Source organism: Somniosus microcephalus, chromosome 34, assembly GCF_052327205.1.
Source record: "Somniosus microcephalus isolate GS21.2 chromosome 34, FLI_Smic_1.0, whole genome shotgun sequence".
In the NCBI taxonomy this organism is placed as follows: domain Eukaryota; kingdom Metazoa; phylum Chordata; class Chondrichthyes; order Squaliformes; family Somniosidae; genus Somniosus; species Somniosus microcephalus.
The window spans coordinates 387013-406875 of record NC_141020.1 but is presented as its reverse complement, the minus strand read 5'-3'; the positions used below and the strand labels follow the sequence as shown (position 1 = coordinate 406875).

At 48.6% G+C, this 19863-nt stretch overlaps 1 protein-coding gene across 3 annotated transcripts in view; it reads left to right on the top strand.

Moving 5' to 3' along the window:
- The window catches only part of LOC147096631 (estrogen-related receptor gamma-like), a 62841-nt gene that overhangs the window by 32158 nt on the left and 10820 nt on the right, over positions 1–19863 (top strand). For all 3 annotated transcript variants that reach the window (XM_085973176.1, XM_085973177.1, XM_085973174.1), the window contains 3 exons: positions 6966–7076; positions 11848–12009; positions 18869–19138. In XM_085973176.1, the coding sequence (XP_085829302.1) occupies positions 6966–7076; positions 11848–12009; positions 18869–19138 (543 nt within the window). The remainder of the gene's footprint in view (positions 1–6965; positions 7077–11847; positions 12010–18868; positions 19139–19863) is intronic.

The window sequence follows — 19863 nt, the reverse complement described above, 5'->3', positions numbered from 1 at the left end:
AGGGGTGTGAGGTATATCAGAGTATTACAGTGAGGGGTGTGGGGTATATCAGAGTATTACAGTGAGGGGTGCGGGGTATATCAGTATTACAGTGAGGGGTGTGGGGTATATCAGAGTATTACAGTGAGGGGTGCGGGGTATATCAGAGTATTACACTGAGGGGTGTGGGGTATATCAGTGTTACAGTGAGGGGTGTGGGGTATATCAGAGTATTACAGTGAGGGGTGTGGGGTATATCAGTGTTACAGTGAGGGGTGTGGGGTATATCAGAGTATTACAGTGAGGGGTGTGGGGTATATCAGAGTATTACAGTGAGGGGTGTGGGGTATATCAGAGTATTACAGTGAGGGGTGTGGGGTATATCAGAGTATTACAGTGAGGGGTGTGGGGTATATCAGTGTTACAGTGAGGGGTGTGGGGTATATCAGAGTATTACAGTGAGGGGTGTGGGGTATATCAGTGTTACAGTGAGGGGTGCGGGGTATATCAGAGTATTACAGTGAGTGGTGTGGGGTATGTCAGTGTTACAGTGAGGGGTGTGGGGTATATCAGTGTTACAGTGAGGGGTGTGGGGTATATCAGTGTTACAGTGAGGGGTGCGGGGTATATCAGAGTATTACAGTGAGGGGTGTGGGGTATATCAGAGTATTACAGTGAGGGGTGTGGGGTATATCAGTGTTACAGTGAGGGGTGTGGGGTATATCAGAGTGTTACAGTGAGGGGTGTGGGGTATATCAGAGTATTACAGTGAGGGGTGTGGGGTATATCAGAGTATTACAGTGAGGGGTGTGGGGTATATCAGAGTATTACAGTGAGGGGTGTGGGGTATATCAGAGTGTTACAGTGAGGGGTGTGGGGTATATCAGAGTATTACAGTGAGGGGTGTGGGGTATATCAGAGTATTACAGTGAGGGGTGCGGGGTATATCAGAGTGTTACATTGAGGGGTGCGGGGTATATCAGAGTATTACAGTGAGGGGTGTGGGGTATATCAGAGTATTACAGTGAGGGGTGTGGGGTATATCAGAGTATTACAGTGAGGGGTGTGGGGTATATCAGAGTATTACAGTGAGGGGTGCGGGGTATATCAGAGTATTACAGTGAGGGGTGCGGGGTATATCAGAGTATTACACTGAGGGGTGTGGGGTATATCAGAGTATTACAGTGAGGGGTGTGGGGTATATCAGAGTATTACAGTGAGGGGTGTGGGGTATATCAGAGTATTACAGTGAGGGGTGTGGGGTATATCAGAGTATTACACTGAGGGGTGTGGGGTATATCAGAGTGTTACACTGAGGGGTGTGGGGTATATCAGTGTTACAGTGAGGGGTGTGGGGTATATCAGAGTATTACACTGAGGGGTGTGGGGTATATCAGAGTATTACAGTGAGGGGTGTGGGGTATATCAGAGTGTTACAGTGAGGGGTGTGGGGTATATCAGAGTGTTACACTGAGGGGTGTGGGGTATATCAGAGTGTTACAGTGAGGGGTGTGGGGTATATCAGAGTGTTACAGTGAGGGGTGTGGGGTATATCAGAGTATTACAGTGAGGGGTGCGGGGTATATCAGAGTATTACACTGAGGGGTGTGGGGTATATCAGAGTGTTACACTGAGGGGTGTGGGGTATATCAGAGTATTACAGTGAGGGGTGTGGGGTATATCAGAGTATTACAGTGAGGGGTGCGGGGTATATCAGAGTATTACACTGAGGGGTGTGGGGTATATCAGAGTGTTACACTGAGGGGTGTGGGGTATATCAGAGTATTACAGTGAGGGGTGTGGGGTATATCAGAGTATTACAGTGAGGGGTGTGGGGTATATCAGAGTGTTACAGTGAGGGGTGCGGGGTATATCAGAGTGTTACAGTGAGGGGTGTGGGGTATATCAGCGTATTACAGTGAGGGGTGTGGGGTATATCAGAGTGTTACAGTGAGGGGTGTGGGGTATATCAGAGTATTACAGTGAGGGGTGTGGGGTATATCAGAGTGTTACAGTGAGGGGTGTGGGGTATATCAGTGTTACAGTGAGGGGTGTGGGGTATATCAGAATATTACAGTGAGGGGTGTGGGGTATATCAGAATATTACAGTGAGGGGTGTGGGGTATATCAGAGTATTACAGTGAGGGGTGCGGGGTATATCAGAGTATTACACTGAGGGGTGCGGGGTATATCAGAGTATTACACTGAGGGGTGTGGCGCTATATCAGAGTGTTACAGTGAGGGGTGTGGGGTATATCAGAGTATTACAGTGAGGGGTGTGGGGTATATCAGAGTATTACAGTGAGGGGTGCAGGGTATGTCAGTGTTACAGTGAGGGGTGCGGGGTATATCAGAGTGTTACAGTGAGGGGTGTGGCGCTATATCAGAGTGTTACAGTGAGGGGTGTGGGGTATATCAGAGTATTACAGTGAGGGGTGTGGGGTATATCAGTATTACAGTGAGGGGTGCGGGGTATATCAGAGTATTACAGTGAGGGGTGTGGGGTATATCAGTGTTACAGTGAGGGGTGTGGGGTATATCAGAGTATTACAGTGAGGGGTGCGGGGTATATCAGAGTGTTACAGTGAGGGGTGCGGGGTATATCAGAGTATTACAGTGAGGGGTGTGGGGTATATCAGAGTATTACAGTGAGGGGTGCGGGGTATATCAGAGTGTTACAGTGAGGGGTGCGGGGTATATCAGAGTGTTACAGTGAGGGGTGTGGGGTATATCAGAGTATTACAGTGAGGGGTGCGGGGTATATCAGAGTGTTACAGTGAGGGGTGCGGGGTATATCAGAGTGTTACAGTGAGGGGTGTGGGGTATATCAGAGTGTTACAGTGAGGGGTGTGGGGTATATCAGAGTATTACAGTGAGGGGTGTGGGGTATATCAGAGTATTACAGTGAGGGGTGCGGGGTATATCAGAGTATTACAGTGAGGGGTGTGGGGTATATCAGAGTATTACAGTGAGGGGTGCGGGGTATATCAGAGTGTTACAGTGAAGGGTGTGGGGTATATCAGAGTATTACAGTGAGGGGTGTGGGGTATATCAGAGTGTTACAGTGAGGGGTGCGGGGTATATCAGAGTATTACAGTGAGGGGTGTGGGGTATATCAGAGTATTACAGTGAGGGGTGCGGGGTATATCAGTATTACAGTGAGGGGTGTGGGGTATATCAGAGTATTACAGTGAGGGGTGTGGGGTATATCAGAGTGTTACAGTGAGCGGTGTGGGGTATATCAGAGTGTTACAGTGAGCGGTGTGGGGTATATCAGAGTATTACAGTGAGGGGTGCGGGGTATATCAGAGTATTACAGTGAGGGGTGTGGGGTATATCAGAGTATTACAGTGAGGGGTGCGGGGTATATCAGAGTATCACAGTGAGGGGTGCGGGGTATATCAGAGTATTACAGTGAAGGGTGTGGGGTATATCAGAGTATTACAGTGAGGGGTGTGGGGTATATCAGAGTATTACAGTGAGGGGTGCGGGGTATATCAGAGTATTACAGTGAGGGGTGTGGGGTATATCAGAGTGTTACAGTGAGGGGTGCAGGGTATGTCAGTGTTACAGTGAGGGGTGCGGGGTATATCAGAGTATTACAGTGAGGGGTGCGGGGTATATCAGAGTATTACAGTGAGGGGTGTGGGGTATATCAGAGTGTTACAGTGAGGGGTGCGGGGTATATCAGTATTACAGTGAGGGGTGCGGGGTATATCAGAGTGTTACAGTGAGGGGTGTGGGGTATATCAGTGTTACAGTGAGGGGTGTGGGGTATATCAGAGTATTACACTGAGGGGTGTGGGGTATATCAGAGTGTTACAGTGAGGGGTGCGGGGTATATCAGAGTATTACAGTGAGGGGTGTGGGGTTTATCAGAGTATTACAGTGAGGGGTGTGGGGTATATCAGAGTGTTACAGTGAGGGGTGCGGGGTATATCAGTATTACAGTGAGGGGTGCGGGGTATATCAGAGTGTTACAGTGAGGGGTGTGGGGTATGTCAGTGTTACAGTGAGGGGTGCGGGGTATATCAGTATTACAGTGAGGGGTGCGGGGTATATCAGAGTGTTACAGTGAGGGGTGTGGGGTATGTCAGTGTTACAGTGAGGGGTGCGGGGTATATCAGTATTACAGTGAGGGGTGCGGGGTATATCAGAGTGTTACAGTGAGGGGTGTGGGGTATGTCAGTGTTACAGTGAGGGGTGCGGGGTATATCAGAGTGTTACAGTGAGGGGTGTGGGGTATATCAGTGTTACAGTGAGGGGTGTGGGGTATATCAGTATTACAGTGAGGGGTGCGGGGTATATCAGAGTGTTACAGTGAGGGGTGCAGGGTATATCAGTGTTACAGTGAGGGGTGCGGGGTATATCAGAGTATTACACTGAGGGGTGTGGGGTATATCAGAGTGTTACAGTGAGGGGTGTGGGGTTTATCAGAGTATTACAGTGAGGGGTGTGGGGTATATCAGAGTATTACAGTGAGGGGTGCGGGGTATATCAGAGTATTACAGTGAGGGGTGTGGGGTATATCAGAGTATTACAGTGAGGGGTGTGGGGTATATCAGAGTGTTACAGTGAGGGGTGCGGGGTATATCAGAGTATTACAGTGAGGGGTGTGGGGTATATCAGAGTGTTACAGTGAGGGGTGCGGGGTATATCAGAGTATTACAGTGCGGGGTATGTCAGTGTTACAGTGAGGGGTGCGGGGTATATCAGAGTGTTTCAGTGAGGGGTGCAGGGTATATCCGAGTATTACAGTGAGGGGTGTGGGGTATATCCGAGTATTACAGTGAGGGGTGTGGGGTATATCAGAGTATTACAGTGAGGGGTGTGGGGTATATCAGAGTGTTACAGTGAGGGGTGCGGGCTCCATCAGTGTTACAGTGAGGGGTGCAGGGTATATCAGAGTGTTACAGTGAGGGGTGCGGGGTATGTCACTGTTACAGTGAGGGGTGCGGGGTATGTCAGTGTTACAGTGAGGGGTGCGGGGTATATCAGTGTTACAGTGAGGGGTGCAGGGTATGTCAGTGTTACAGTGAGGGGTGCGGGGTATGTCAGTGTTACAGTGAGGGGTGCGGGGTATGTCAGTGTTACAGTGAGGGGTGCGGGGTATGTCAGTGTTACAGTGAGGGGTGCGGGGTATGTCAGTGTTACAGTGAGGGGTGCGGGGTATGTCAGTGTTACAGTGAGGGGTGCGGGGTATGTCAGTGTTACAGTGAGGGGTGCGGGGTATGTCACTGTTACACTGAGGGGTGCGGGGTATGTCAGTGTTACAGTGAGGGGTGCGGGGTATGTCAGTGTTACAGTGCGGGGTGCGGGGTATGTCAGTGTTACAGTGAGGGGTGCGGGGTATGTCAGTGTTACAGTGAGGGGTGCGGGGTATGTCAGTGTTACAGTGAGGGGTGCGGGGTATGTCAGTGTTACAGTGAGGGGTGCGGGGTATGTCAGTGTTACAGTGAGGGGTGCGGGGTATGTCAGTGTTACAGTGAGGGGTGCGGGGTATGTCAGTGTTACAGTGAGGGGTGCGGGGTATGTCAGTGTTACAGTGAGGGGTGCATGGTATGTCAGTGTTACAGTGAGGGGTGCGGGGTATGTCAGTGTTACAGTGAGGGGTGCGGGGTATGTCAGTGTTACAGTGAGGGGTGCGGGGTATGTCAGTGTTACAGTGAGGGGTGTGGGGTATGTCAGTGTTACAGTGAGGGGTGCGGGCTATGTCAGTGTTACAGTGAGGGGTGCGGGGTATGTCAGTGTTACAGTGAGGGGTGCGGGGTATGTCAGTGTTACAGTGAGGGGTGCGGGGTATGTCAGTGTTACAGTGAGGGGTGCATGGTATGTCAGTGTTACAGTGAGGGGTGCGGGGTATGTCAGTGTTACAGTGAGGGGTGTGGGGTATGTCAGTGTTACAGTGAGGGGTGCGGGCTATGTCAGTGTTACAGTGAGGGGTGCGGGGTATATCAGTGTTACAGTGAGGGGTGCGGGGTATGTCAGTGTTACAGTGAGGGGTGTGGGGTATATCAGAGTGTTACAGTGAGGGGTGCAGGGTATGTCAGTGTTACAGTGAGGGGTGCGGGGTATATCAGAGTATTACACTGAGGGGTGTGGGGTATATCAGAGTGTTACAGTGAGGGGTGTGGGGTATATCAGTATTACAGTGAGGGGTGCGGGGTATATCAGAGTGTTACAGTGAGGGGTGTGGGGTATATCAGTGTTACAGTGAGGGGTGCGGGGTATATCAGAGTATTACACTGAGGGGTGTGGGGTATATCAGAGTGTTACAGTGAGGGGTGTGGGGTTTATCAGAGTATTACACTGAGGGGTGTGGGGTATATCAGAGTGTTACAGTGAGGGGTGCGGGGTATATCAGTGTTACAGTGAGGGGTGCGGGGTATATCAGAGTATTACAGTGAGGGGTGCGGGGTATATCAGTGTTACAGTGACGGGTGCGGGGTATGTCAGTGTTACAGTGAGGGGTGCGGGGTATGTCAGTGTTACAGTGAGGGGTGTGGGGTATGTCAGTGTTACAGTGAGGGGTGCGGGGTATGTCAGTGTTACAGTGAGGGGTGCGGTGTATGTCAGTGTTACAGTGAGGGGTGTGGGGTATGTCAGTGTTACAGTGAGGGGTGCGGGGTATGTCAGTGTTACAGTGAGGGGTGCGGGGTATATCAGAGTATTACAGTGAGGGGTGCGGGGTATATCAGTGTTACAGTGAGGGGTGCGGGGTATGTCAGTGTTACAGTGAGGGGTGTGGGGTATGTCAGTGTTACAGTGAGGGGTGCGGGGTATGTCAGTGTTACAGTGAGGGGTGCGGGGTATGTCAGTGTTACAGTGAGGGGTGTGGGGTATGTCAGTGTTACAGTGAGGGGTGCGGGGTATATCATCAGCAAAATAGATGGACTGGCCATTGATCAGCTTTACTGTTTGTGGAGTCTTGCTGTGTATGTATTGGCTGCCGTGACTGTCGATGGAACTGCTTTCTTGCCCCACAGGTGTGCGCCTGGACCGTGTGAGGGGCGGGCGACAGAAGTACAAGCGACGGTTCGATGAGGGCAGCGTCGGATTCCTGAACTCACAGTATTGCCAACCCACAAAAAAATCAGGTACAGCCAAGACTCTGACTTTCCCATCCATTACGGTCACCCCTGGTCCAGGACAGATGCTGGAACTGTGCCAGGTGATAGGTGAATACGTTATCAGCACGGAGCAAGGCCCAGAGCCTTTGGAGCTGATCTAGGATTCCCCCTTTTACCAAGTTCAAAACTGGGTGGGATGGAAGTGAGGTCACGGCTTGTATTATGAGGTTTTCTGCTGAATGCTCCTTGAAAAGCACGGAACTGTAGAGGGTTACAGCACAGAGGGAGGCCATTCGGCCCATCATGTGTGTGATGGCTCTTTACTAGAGCACTGCAAAGCTAATCCCACTGCCCTGCTCTCTCTCCATGGCCCTGTATCTTTCTCTGCTCAAAATATTTATTGAATTTTCCCTTAAAAGAAGCAATCGCTCCCTGTGGCAAAGCATTCTATGCTCCAACAACATTCTGATAAAAGACATTTCATCCTAAACTCTCTTTTGACTCTTTTAGTGACCATTTCAAATTGATGATTCCTCATCACTGACTCCCAACCAGAGGAAATAGTCTCTCCTGATTCACTCTATCAAGATGCTTCAAAAAACCTTGATTAAATCTCTTCTTAACCTTCTCTGCTCCAATGGGAACATTCCCAGTACAGGTAGAATGTCCTGAATCCGGCAACCTCGGGACTGAGGCCGAGCCAGTTTTCGAGCTTTTCCGGACTTCGGAACGTGTTTCTGATGTCCGAAGTCCAGAAACGCCCAAGCCCAGGTTGCGATATTTCCGGACTTTGGACATCAGAAACACGTGCCAAGTCCGGAAATGCCTGGGCCCAGGTTGTGCTATTTCCGGTTTTTGGTAAGCCTCCCTCAGGGTGTCCGGATTCCGGAACATTTTAGGGATTCCGGAACATTTTACGGATTCCAGATCATTTTACGGATTCTGGACCCCTGCCACCAATCGTCCTGGAGTCTGGATTCCAGAACATTCTGGATTCTGGAACTCCAGATTTGGGACTCTCAACCTGTATCTCCAGTTTCTCCTCGTAACTCTCGTTTCCCATCCTTGCATCATCCTGGTGAATCTACACTGTCCGCTCTCTGTGGCTTTAATGGGCCCATAACTGCCCACTCTCTAACTGTGACCTAATCAATGATTTGTATAAATTGGTCATTGCTTCTTTACTCTCGAGATCAGTGCCTCTATTTATAAAACAGGCTGGACCTTTTTATAGCTTTATCTACCTGTACTCTCAAGGAATTCAGTGTCTTTGAACTAATGGCGCAGAAGTGAGTGGAACATTGGTGTTTTATTTCACAGGAAAAGATGTTTCAGATTTTCGATTATTAATATTTTAATGCTATTGTCAGCAAGTTTAAAATTAAGGGGTTAATGCCAGCACTTAAACAACACAGCTGGGAAATCTCAGCTTTGGTGTGTGGTTTGCCTCTTGGTCCTTCTAAAGAGTCTGTCCAGTCTGGTAACCCTAGTTCGAAGGCCATGAGTTTGAATCCTGGGTCTAATGGGCACCCTTGAATGGGTGTTGAAAAAGGCGAGGAGTTGCGATGGTGAAGAGATTTATCAGGAACCCGTCTCCCGCCATGTTAACTGTGCTCTCTGCCGACCAGTCGGTTACAGCAACAGGTTCCAAGAAGAAACTCCGGATGTCGAATATCGGGGTGGTTTAGGAAGTCATAGAATCGTAGAATGGTATAGCACAGAAGGAGACCTTTGTACCTCTTTGGTCGAGCATCCAACTAGTCCCACTCAATTCAATTCAATTCAATTCAATTCAAATCACTTTATTGGCATGACAAGTTACATCTTATGTTGCCAAAGCATCGAAAAACATTCATGTTTGTTCACAAAAATACAGATCTATCCATACAGTGTATAAACAGATATATCCCTGAGTGTATAAATATACTTTCATATAATTTATATATATTCTTTTCTTATATTTAGTGGTTGTCCCTCTGTTTATGGCAAGCTGTAACATAGTGTGCCGCTAGTGTTACACAATTTCTCTCTTCCCCTAGTAGGTATGGGAGTTTTTGGTCGTCATTCAAATTTCTGAATTCCGGGCATATTTTTGTGAATTTTGGGTAGAAATTCTCCCTTATGCCCTGATATTTTCTACAAGCTGTGAGGAAGTGCATCTCTGTCTCCACCACTCCCTGACTGCAGTGAGAGCATATCCTGTCCTCTCTTGGTAGCCGGGTCTGCCTGTGTCTACCTTTTTCGATCGCCAGGTTATGTTCACTAAGTCTGTACATTGTCAAAGTTTTTCTCAGTTTGCTATCCTTTACCATGGTCAGGTAATCAGCCATGTTGTATTGTCTGTTTAGGGCCAAGTAGCAATTGAGTTTGCTTTGGGTTTTTGTTGTTTCTGCCCAATATGACAGATATTTTTCCTTTTGCTTAGCGACGATTGTGTTGGGTCGAATTCTTTGTGTTACGCTGTCACTGTCCTGGGGCTGGTTATTGTTAGTAGTGTTAGTAGTTACTTCACTGAGTCCCAGGACTAGTTGACTGAGGGTATTCTTCTTTATGGTCCTCTCTTGGCATTTCAGGGCTTCGTAATGATAGCATTGGGGGTTGCTCATTTCTAGGTGTTTCCAAAATTTGGTGGCTCTTTTTTGGATAGTGATTATTAATGGATATTGGCCTAGTTCTGCCCTGCATGCATTGTTTACGGTTTTCCTTTGAGTCCGGAGGATACTTTTACAGAATTCTGCATGTAGGATCTCAATTGGGTGTTTGTCCCATTTTGCAAATTCTTGTTGTGTTAGCGGTCCCCACACCTCACTGCCATAGAGTGCAATTGGTTCAATTACTGATTTGAAAATTTTGAGCCAAATGCTAATTGGGATTTCTATTTGGATTGATTTTTTAATGGCATAGCAAGCCCTTCTTGCTTTCTCTTTCAGTTCATTCACAGCCAGTTTGAAATTTCCCGTAGAACTGATTTTTAAGCCCAAGTATGTGTAGTTAGTGGTTTGTTCAATTTTGGTTGTTCCTAGTGCGAAATTTATTTTGGGTCCCTGATGTCTGGATCTTTGCTGGAACACAAGGACTTTGGTTTTTTGGGGATTTATTGTCAGGGCCCCTGTTCTTTCCCCCATAGCCCTGCAAATTGTTTCCCTTCAAGTATTTCTCCAATTCCCTTTTGAAACTTACTATTGAATCTGCTTCCACCGCCCTTTCAGGCAACGCGTTCCAGATCACAACAATTCACTGGTAAAATAACGTTTCTTTATCTCCCCTCTGGTTCTTTTGCCAATCACCTTAATCCGTGTCCTCTGGTTACCGACCCTTCTGCCACTGGAAACAGTTTCTCCTTATTTACTCCATCAAAACCCTTCAAAAATTTTGGACACCTCCATCAAATCTCTTCTTAACCTTCCCTGCTCTAAGGAGAACAATCCCAGCTTCTCCAGTCTCTCCACATAACTGAAGTCCCTCATCCCTGGAACCAGTCTAGTAAATCTCCTCCGCACCCTCTCCAAGGCCTTGACACCTTCCTAAAGTGTGGTGCCCAGAATTGAACATAATACTCCAGCTGAGGTCTAACCAGTGATTTATAAAGGTTTAGCATAACTTCCTTGCTTTTGTACTCTCTGCCTCTATCAATAAAGCCAAGGACCCCGTGTGCTTTTTAACAGCCTTCTCAACTTGTCCCGCCACCTTCAAAGATTAGTGTACGCACATCCCCAGGTCTCTCTGATCCTGCACCCCCTTTAAAACTGTACCATTTAGTTTATATTGCCTCTCCTCGTTCATCTTACCAAAATGAAGCATCTCACACATCTCTGCATTAAATTTCATCTGCCATGTGTCTGCCCATTTCACCAGTCTGTCTACGTCCTGAAGTCTGTTACTATCCGCCTCATTGTTTACTACATTACCAAGTTTAATGTCATCTGCTAACTTTGAAATTATGCCCTGTAATGTCCAGGTCATTAATATATATCAAAAAGGGCAGTGGTCCTAATCCCGACCCCTGGGGAACACCACTTTATCTTCCCTCCAGTCTGGAAAACAACCCTTCACCACTGCTCTCTGCTTTCTGTCCCTTATCCAATTTTGTATCCACGCAGCCACCGTCCCTTTAATCCCATGGGCTTTAATTTTGCTAACAAGTCTATTATGTGGTACTTTGTCAAATGCCTTTTGAAAGTCCATATGCACAACATCAACCGCACTACCCTCATCAACCCGCTCCATTACTTCATCAAAGAACTCAATCAAGTTGGTCAATCATGATTTGTCTTTAACAAATACGTGTTGACTTTCAATTATTAGCCCATACTTTTCCAATTGGCAATTAATTTTGTCCCAGATTATTGTCTCTAAATATTTACCTTCCACCGACGTTAAGTTGACTGCCTTTAGTCGCTGGGTTTATCCTTCTTCCCATTTTTAAACAGGGTGTAACATTTGCAATCCTCCAGTTCTCTGGCACCACCGCCATATCCAAGGCCTTTGTTTTCTTTGGAAAGGAGATGTTGAGGTTTTTCAAGATTATGAAGGGAACTGAATACTGTAATGCATCGAGGCAAATAGTTCACTGTGGTGAAGGGAGGTCGGGGGGAGACGGGGGTTAGGGAGGGTGGGAATGTTGTGAGGGTCAGAGTGCGGTGAGGGTCGGAGGGCGGTGAGGGTCAGAATGCAGTGAGGGTAATCACACAGACTCGGAGCTTTCATTGGATGTTGACAGACTGAACCAATAAACATCCACCAATCAGAGTCTCTGGGAGCCAGCTCATTATTTAAAAACCTTATCTTTTTCTTCCAGGGAATAAAATTGTTTCCCATCTCCTGTTGGTGGAACCAGACAAGATCTTCGCCATGCCGGATCCCACTACCCCCGAGAGTGATGTCAAAGTCCTCACCACAGTCTGTGACCTGGCAGACAGAGAAATGGTCGTCATCATTGGCTGGGCTAAGCACATCCCAGGTACCAGCCACCCACTGAATGGAAGCCATGGGGTTGGCATGAACCTCCCACATGTGTGAGTGTGCGTGTTCGTGTGTGTGTGTGTGTATGTGAGTGTGTGGGTATGAGTGTCTGTGTGTATGTCTGTGTCTGTGTCTGTGTGTGAGTGTGATGTTGCAGAGGGAATTAAACAAAGTGAAAAGCCAGACTGTGAATTGTAATCAATTAGCCTCCCAATTTACCAATAAAGTATTAACATCAGGAGTAGGTTTTCTCCACAGTCACTGCACAAATATTGAAGAAATGTTGGGAATCAGTTCAAACCCTTGGGGTGTTGGGGGAGTGGGATTCCAAACTGGTACAAACTGTGTCTGCGGCCAATGCCAGCGCTGCACTGCAACTGGCCTCTCGATGGCTGCCATTCTGGTATTCCTGCACAATTTGACTCACTCATCCAGGGAATATTTCTCAAATTATTCCTTAAGATTCTTAATATGTTCTAGATGCCTATTTTCATTTTCATTTTTCTTCCCTGCCTCTTGCCGAATATTTCTCTACTCTCCTGAAGGCACTGACTCTACCTCAGGCTCCACAAGTGTCGGCTACTGTCTTTCCTCAGACTTGAACTACTCAGATACTGAGTGTTAGCAGAATATTCAACCATAGGGGCATCGCAGCAGAGCATGGTCCCCATTCAATGTAACCACAGAGATCACCTCTGACCTCACCCCCACCTCTGACCCCACCTCACCCCACCCCTCTCCTCACCCCCACCCCACCTCACCTCACCCCACCCCCACCTCACCCCACCCCCCACCTCACCCCACCCCCCACCTCACCCCCACCCCTCTCCTCACCCCACCCCCTCCTCACCCCCACCCCCCTCCTCACCCCCAACCCCCACCTCACCCCCACCCCTCTCCTGCCCCTTCACCCACCACCCACTCATCAACCCCCACCCCCCGAACCCTTCCTCACCCACCTCTGCTCACCTCACCACCTTCTTGTCACCCCATCAACTCCTAACCCCCTCCTCAAACCCTCTTCATCGCACCACCCCCGCACCTGCCTCCCTCATCACCCCCTCCTCACCCCTCCCCAGCCCCCTCCACACCCCCGAACTCCCTCCTCACCCCACCCGCTTCCACACCCCCGAACTCCCTCCTCACTCCCCACCCCTCCTCATCACCCCACCAACCCCATACCCCCTCCTCACCCCCTCTTCATCGCACCACCCCCTCACCTCTCACCCCTCATCACCACCCCCTCACCCCACCCCCCCATCCCCTCATTACCCCTCACTCCCCCATCATACTGTTTACTCTAGTCCATTCTTTCCCAGGGTGCCCAACTGGTGAAGCCCCCTAACCCCTCGGTCTCCGATAATCTGCAGCTTGCTGTCCCCTGAGCACCATGTCTTCTCTTTCACCCTTTCTGATCCTGGGGTCTTGATTGTGGGTCACCTGAACACAAGGTCTCGGCTCGGTAAGTGTAAATTGCTCTTTGTCCGTATGACAGAACTAATTAAAACTGAAAGTGCCCCACTAAGTGGAAATTAATGAATTGTCAAAATATAAAGGCAGCGATCGATCATCTCCAGAAGCTGAGGCCAGCTCCTTGCACAATGTCACTGGGATCACATCCAGCAATCGCTGTGAAGATGCCGATCATTTGGTTTGGTTTTTCTTTCTCTCAGTTTTCCTATGAAGGCATCGACTCCGGTCCTGGAGAACTCCGCTATTCCACCATGGACGCATCACAGCCAAGCCCAATCCTGTCCTAGCCAAAAGACCATTCACACTCACTCACACACTCGCACACACACTCACAAACACTGACACACACACACACTCACTGACACACACTCACACTCACTGACACACACTCACACACACACACACACTCACTCTCACACACACTGGCACACTCACACAAACACACACTCACACTCACTTACACACACATTACACTCACACTCACTCACACACACTCTCACACACACTCACATACACACTCATTCACACACACACACACACTCGCACACTTTCACACACACTCTCACACTCACACTCACACACACATTCACACTCACACCCACATTCTCACACACACTCGCACACACTGACACTCACTCACTCACACACACACACACTCACACTCACACACATACTCACTCTCACACACACACTCTCACACACACACTCTCACACACACACTCTCGCACACACACACTCGCGCACACACACTCACACACTTGCACTCGCATACACACACTCACACTCGCACACACACTCACTTAAGGGTCACAGTCTCAGGATAAAGGGTAAGCCATTTAGGACAGAAATGAGGAGGAATTTCTTCACCCAGAGAGTGATGAACCTGTGGAATTCTCTACCACAGAAGGCAGTTTATATTTATATTCATTAAATATATTCAAGAAGGAGTTGGATATATTTCTTAAGGCTAAAGGGATCAAGGGATATGGGGAGAAAGCAGGGACAGGGTACTGAATTTGGATGATCAGCCATGATCTCATTGAATGGCGGAGCGGGCTCGAGGGAACGAATGGCCTACTCCTGCTCCTATCTTCTATGTTTCTATGTTTCACTCACACACTCGCACACACACACTCACACATACACATACACACTCACTCTCACTCGTGCACGCACACACTCACACACTCGTACACACACACTCACACTCTCACTCACACTCTCACTCACCCGCACACACACATACTCGCACACACACTCTCACTCACACTAACTCGCGCACACTCGCACACACACTCTCACTCACATACTCACTCGCGCACACACACACACACAAACTCACACTCACACACACACGCGCACACAATCTCACACTCTCACTCACTCGCACACACTTGTACACTCGCACACTCACACTTACACACACACACACACTCATACACACACTCACTCACACTTACACACTCACACTCTCGCACACACACTCACACTCATTCGCACATACTAGCACACACACACACATTCGTACATACTAGCACACACTCACACACATTCGCACATACTAGCACACACACACTCACACTCATTCGCACATACACACACACACTGATTCGCACATACTAGCACACACACACACACACTGATTCGCACATACTAGCACACACACACTCACACTCATTCGCACAGGTTTTCCAGCATGGAGGGGTATGATTAACAGCAGGAAATCCGATGATATTCCTCCCCCACCATGACTTTGACTGAGGTCAGTAACACAGAAACACAGGGCAGTCAGGGGATGAATCAGTACCTCTCCTCATTTACACACTGGAGGCCATCAATGCAGATTGCAGGAGGAATTGACAAAGCAGCAGAGAGGCTTGATTTTAACACACATTTTCTCTGGGCCTCTCTGCTACCTTACCTCACAAACACTTCCTGTCACACTCCTCACAAGGTTTGCTCTGATTTAAATTAGAGTAATTATTCTCCAAATCAAGTCCAAATCTTAGTGAAAATACAGCATTGACAATATGAACACCTGGACCCACACTCCTATTGAGCATAGTCTCCAAACAATGAATCAGCAAGCTATTCAAACACTGAGGCATCATAGCCCAACCCGCAAGCACCCATAGGGGTAACTTTAACCTAAACCACCCGGTGGGAAGGGGGCGAGTTCCCGTTTATGCCCATTTTACACCCTACCCCATATTGACTTCAATGGGCCATAAAATGGGATAAGATGGGAACCTCAGCCAATCACCCCATAGTTTGCAGCAAGAGGCACTGGACCAGGAGCAGAAATCCTTACGTATTTTCCCCTCCCTAACCCTAGGATGCAGAGGCCTCAGAGGTAGCTCCTTCTGGCGAATTCAGCGCGGACTAGAGCCAGAACCTGGAGTCTCGGAGTCCATAGGTGTGAGAGAGTGTGTGTGAGAGAGTGTGTGTGAGAGAGAGTGTGTGTGTGTGTGTGTGTGTGTGTGTGTGTGTGTGTGTGTGTGTGTGTGTGAGTGTGTGTGTGTGTGTGTGTGTGTGTGTGTGTGTGAGAGTGTGTGTGTGTGTGAGAGTGTGTGTGTGTGTGAGAGAGTGTGTGTGAGAGTGTGTGAGAGAGTGTGTGTGTGAGAGAGTGTGTGTGAGAGAGAGTGTGTGTGTGTGTGTGTGAGAGTGTGTGTGTGTGTGAGAGAGTGTGTGAGAGAGTGTGTGAGAGAGTGTGTGTGTGTGTGTGTGTGAGTGTGTGTGTGTGAGAGTGTGTGTGAGTGTGTGTGTGAGAGAGTGAGTGTGTGAGAGAGTGAGTGTGTGTGAGAGAGAGTGTGTGTGTGAGAGAGAGTGTGTGTGTGAGAGAGTGAGTGTGTGTGAGAGAGTGTGTGTGTGAGAGTGAGTGTGTGTGAGAGAGTGAGTGTGTGAGAGAGAGTGAGTGTGTGAGAGAGAGTGAGTGTGTGTGAGAGTGTGTGTGTGAGAGTGAGTGTGTGTGAGAGAGTGAGTGTGTGAGAGAGAGTGAGTGTGTGAGAGAGAGTGAGTGTGTGTGAGAGTGCGTGTGTGTGAGAGAGTGAGTGTGTGTGAGAGAGTGAGTGTGTGTGAGAGAGTGAGTGTGTGAGAGAGTGAGTGTGTGTGAGAGAGTGAGTGTGTGTGAGAGAGTGAGTGTGTGTGAGAGAGTGAGTGTGTGTGAGAGAGTGAGTGTGTGTGAGAGAGTGAGTGTGTGTGAGAGAGTGTGTGTGAGAGAGAGTGAGTGTGTGAGAGTGTGCAGACTTGAACGGCTATGGTGGACAACTGGTTTAGCCATTCACCGCCAGATCTGGCTGGACCTCATAAAGCATTATCAGGTCCTGCTCTCGTCTGACAAAATTGCTGGAATGCAAAGATAAATCCCGGCTCCTATTTTCTATTACTAACGGTCTTCTTTAACCTCTCTCCCCTGTCTCCTCCACCCTCACCTCCGACAACAAGTATGAGGAGCTCATGGACTTCTTTGTCTCTAAGATTGAGACCATCCATTCGGCTGCCTCTGCCCCTTCCCTTCCTTCACTAGCCCACCGGGCCAAACTTCCTCTAAGTTCCCCCCTGCCCTAGCCCTGAACTCACATCTTCCTCCGGTTTCCCTCCGATCTCCCCTCATGACCTCTCCGCGCTCATCTTGTCCATGAGACCCACCTCCTGCTCTTCGATCCTTTTACCACCAAACTGCTGACCACCCAACTTCCCTTCCTGGCTCCTATGTTAGCTGATATTGTTAATGGTTCTCTCTCCTCAGGTACTGTACTCGCCTGGTTCCATTCTTATCTATCTAATCGTAGCCAGAGAATCACCTGCAATGGTTTCTCTTCCCGCTCCCACATCGTTACCTCTGGTGTCCCCCAAGGATTTATCCTTGGCCCCCTCTTATTTCTCATCTACATGTTGCCCCTTGACGGCATCATCCAAAAACACAATGTCAGGTTCCACATGTACGCTGATGACACCCAGCTCTACCTCACGACCTCTCTCGACCCCTCCACGGTCTCTAAATTGTCAGACTGCTTGTCCGATATCCGTTTCTGGATAAGCAGAAATTTTCTCCAATTAAATATAGGAAAGACTGAAGCCATTGTTTTCGGTCCCCGCCGCAAACTCCGTTCCCTAGCCACCGACTCATCCCTCTCCCTCACATCTGACTGAGGCTGACCCACACTGTTCGCAATCTTGGTGTCATAGTTGACCCTGAAATGAGCTTCCAACCACATATCCACGGCATAACAAAGATTACCTACATCCATCTCCGTAACGTCGCCTGTCTCTGCCCTTGCCTCAGCTCATCTGCTGCTGAAACTTTGGAATTCCCTCCCTAAACCTCTCCACCTCGCTACCTCTCTTTCCTCCTTTAAGATGCTCCTTAAAACCTACCTCTTTGAACAAGCTTTTGGTCACCTGCCCTAATTTCTCCTTATGTGACTCGGGGTCAAATTTTTTGTCTCATAAGTGAAGCGCCTTGGGATGTTTTACTTCGTTAAAGGCGCTATATAAATACAAGTTGTTGTTGTTGTAAGTATGTGTGTGTGTGTGTGAGTGTGCATTCACACATTGAGCCCGGGGAGATTAAAGCTTTGACATCAGAGACAGAAACTTCAGTGTCTGTGAAGGACTTTACTCCCTGACACAGCCTGTCCCTTCCTGATCTCCATCCTATCGATCTGCTGATTACGATCTGTTAATTAATGTTTTCTAAACCCTGTTTTGTATTAATCAGCTAAAAAAAAATGAAAATAAGAGTCACTTGGGAGCCAGAGGCAAAGGTGTCGTCCAGATAGAAATCTCCAATGGCAAGGAATGAAAGTGACCTGGATCATTCAATACCCTCACCACAGCCCCTGTGTGACTCTCAGCCCCGTGGATATGTGCCGATGGAGCTGAGCTGGAGGCTGTCATGTAGAGGTTAGCTCGACTCTGCAGCTCTCCGTGTTCAATCCTTCAGCCAGTTTCCCTCTCTGTTCCTCACATCTTAAAAATGCCTAATGTGCATTCTGATTCTCAGACTCGTCGAGTCATTTAGTTTCTGAGCGACATTAAATGGTGAAGGTGACGAGGGGCCTGTGATGTGGAGAGATTCCGTATCCAGATTTTCAATCAATTTTCATCTGCAGCAAGATATAAATCAGAATTCAAGCCCTTCCCCTCCCCCAACTCCCGCCCTCCTCCACAACCTGCATTTCCCCCCACCTAACCCTTCACCCACTCCGCCCTCCCCCTTCCCCCACCCCAACTCTCGTCCCTCCCCTTCCCCCAATTCCCCACAAGGCATTGTACCCTAACCTAAGAGGAGCAGACAGGATTCGATGTGATCCTCCTGTGGTGGCAGCTTCAATGCCCAGTGAGCTCGTCCGCCAATCTTATATTTGTCTCAACTCTCCCAGGTTTCTCCACACTGTCACTGGGAGATCAGATGGGCCTCCTGCAGAGTGCCTGGATGGAGGTCCTGATACTGGGTGTTGTGTTTCGCTCACTGCCCTATGATGAAGGATTGGTTTATGCGGATGATTTAGTAATGGACCGGGAGCAATGTCGCATGGCTGGGCTCCTCGACCTCTACTGCACACTCCTGCAACTGATCAAAAAGTACCGCAAGCTTCGACTTGACAAGGAAGAGTTTGTGACACTGAAAGCCATGGCCCTCGCTAACTCAGGTACGAATCATCACTCATTTCTCACAATCTCAGTCCACACTGAGTGGAGCTGCTCACACTTCAAGTAAAGATCAGTTAACAGCATTCTTCCTACATGTGTACTGAGGGTGGGGTATGAGAGAGAGTGTTATAATGGCGAGCCTTATACTGAGGGGTGAGAGAGAGAGAGTTATAACTGAGGGCCTTATACTGAGGGGCGGTGAGAGAGAGAGAGTTATAACCGAGGGCCTTATACTGAGGGGTGAGAGAGAGAGAGAGTTATAACTGAGAGCCTTATACTGAGGGGCGGTGAGAGAGAGAGAGTTATAACTGAGGGCCTTATACTGAGGGGTGAGAGAGAGTTATAACTGAGAGCCTTATACTGAGGGGCGGTGAGAGAGAGAGAGTTATAACTGAGGGCCTTATACTGAGGGGTGAGAGAGAGAGAGAGTTATAACTGAGGGCCTTATACTGAGGAGTGTGAGAGAGAGAGTTATAACTGAGAGCCTTATACTGAGGGGTGTGAGAGAGAGAGTTATAACTGAGAGCCTTATACTGAGGGGCGGTGAGAGAGAGTGTTATAACTGAGGGCCTTATACTGAGGGGCGGTGAGAGAGAGTGTTATAACTGAGGGCCTTATACTGAGGGGTGGTGAGAGAGAGAGAGTTATAACTGAGGGCCTTATACTGAGGGGCGGTGAGAGAGAGAGAGTTATAACTGAGGGCCTTATACTGAGGGGCGGTGAG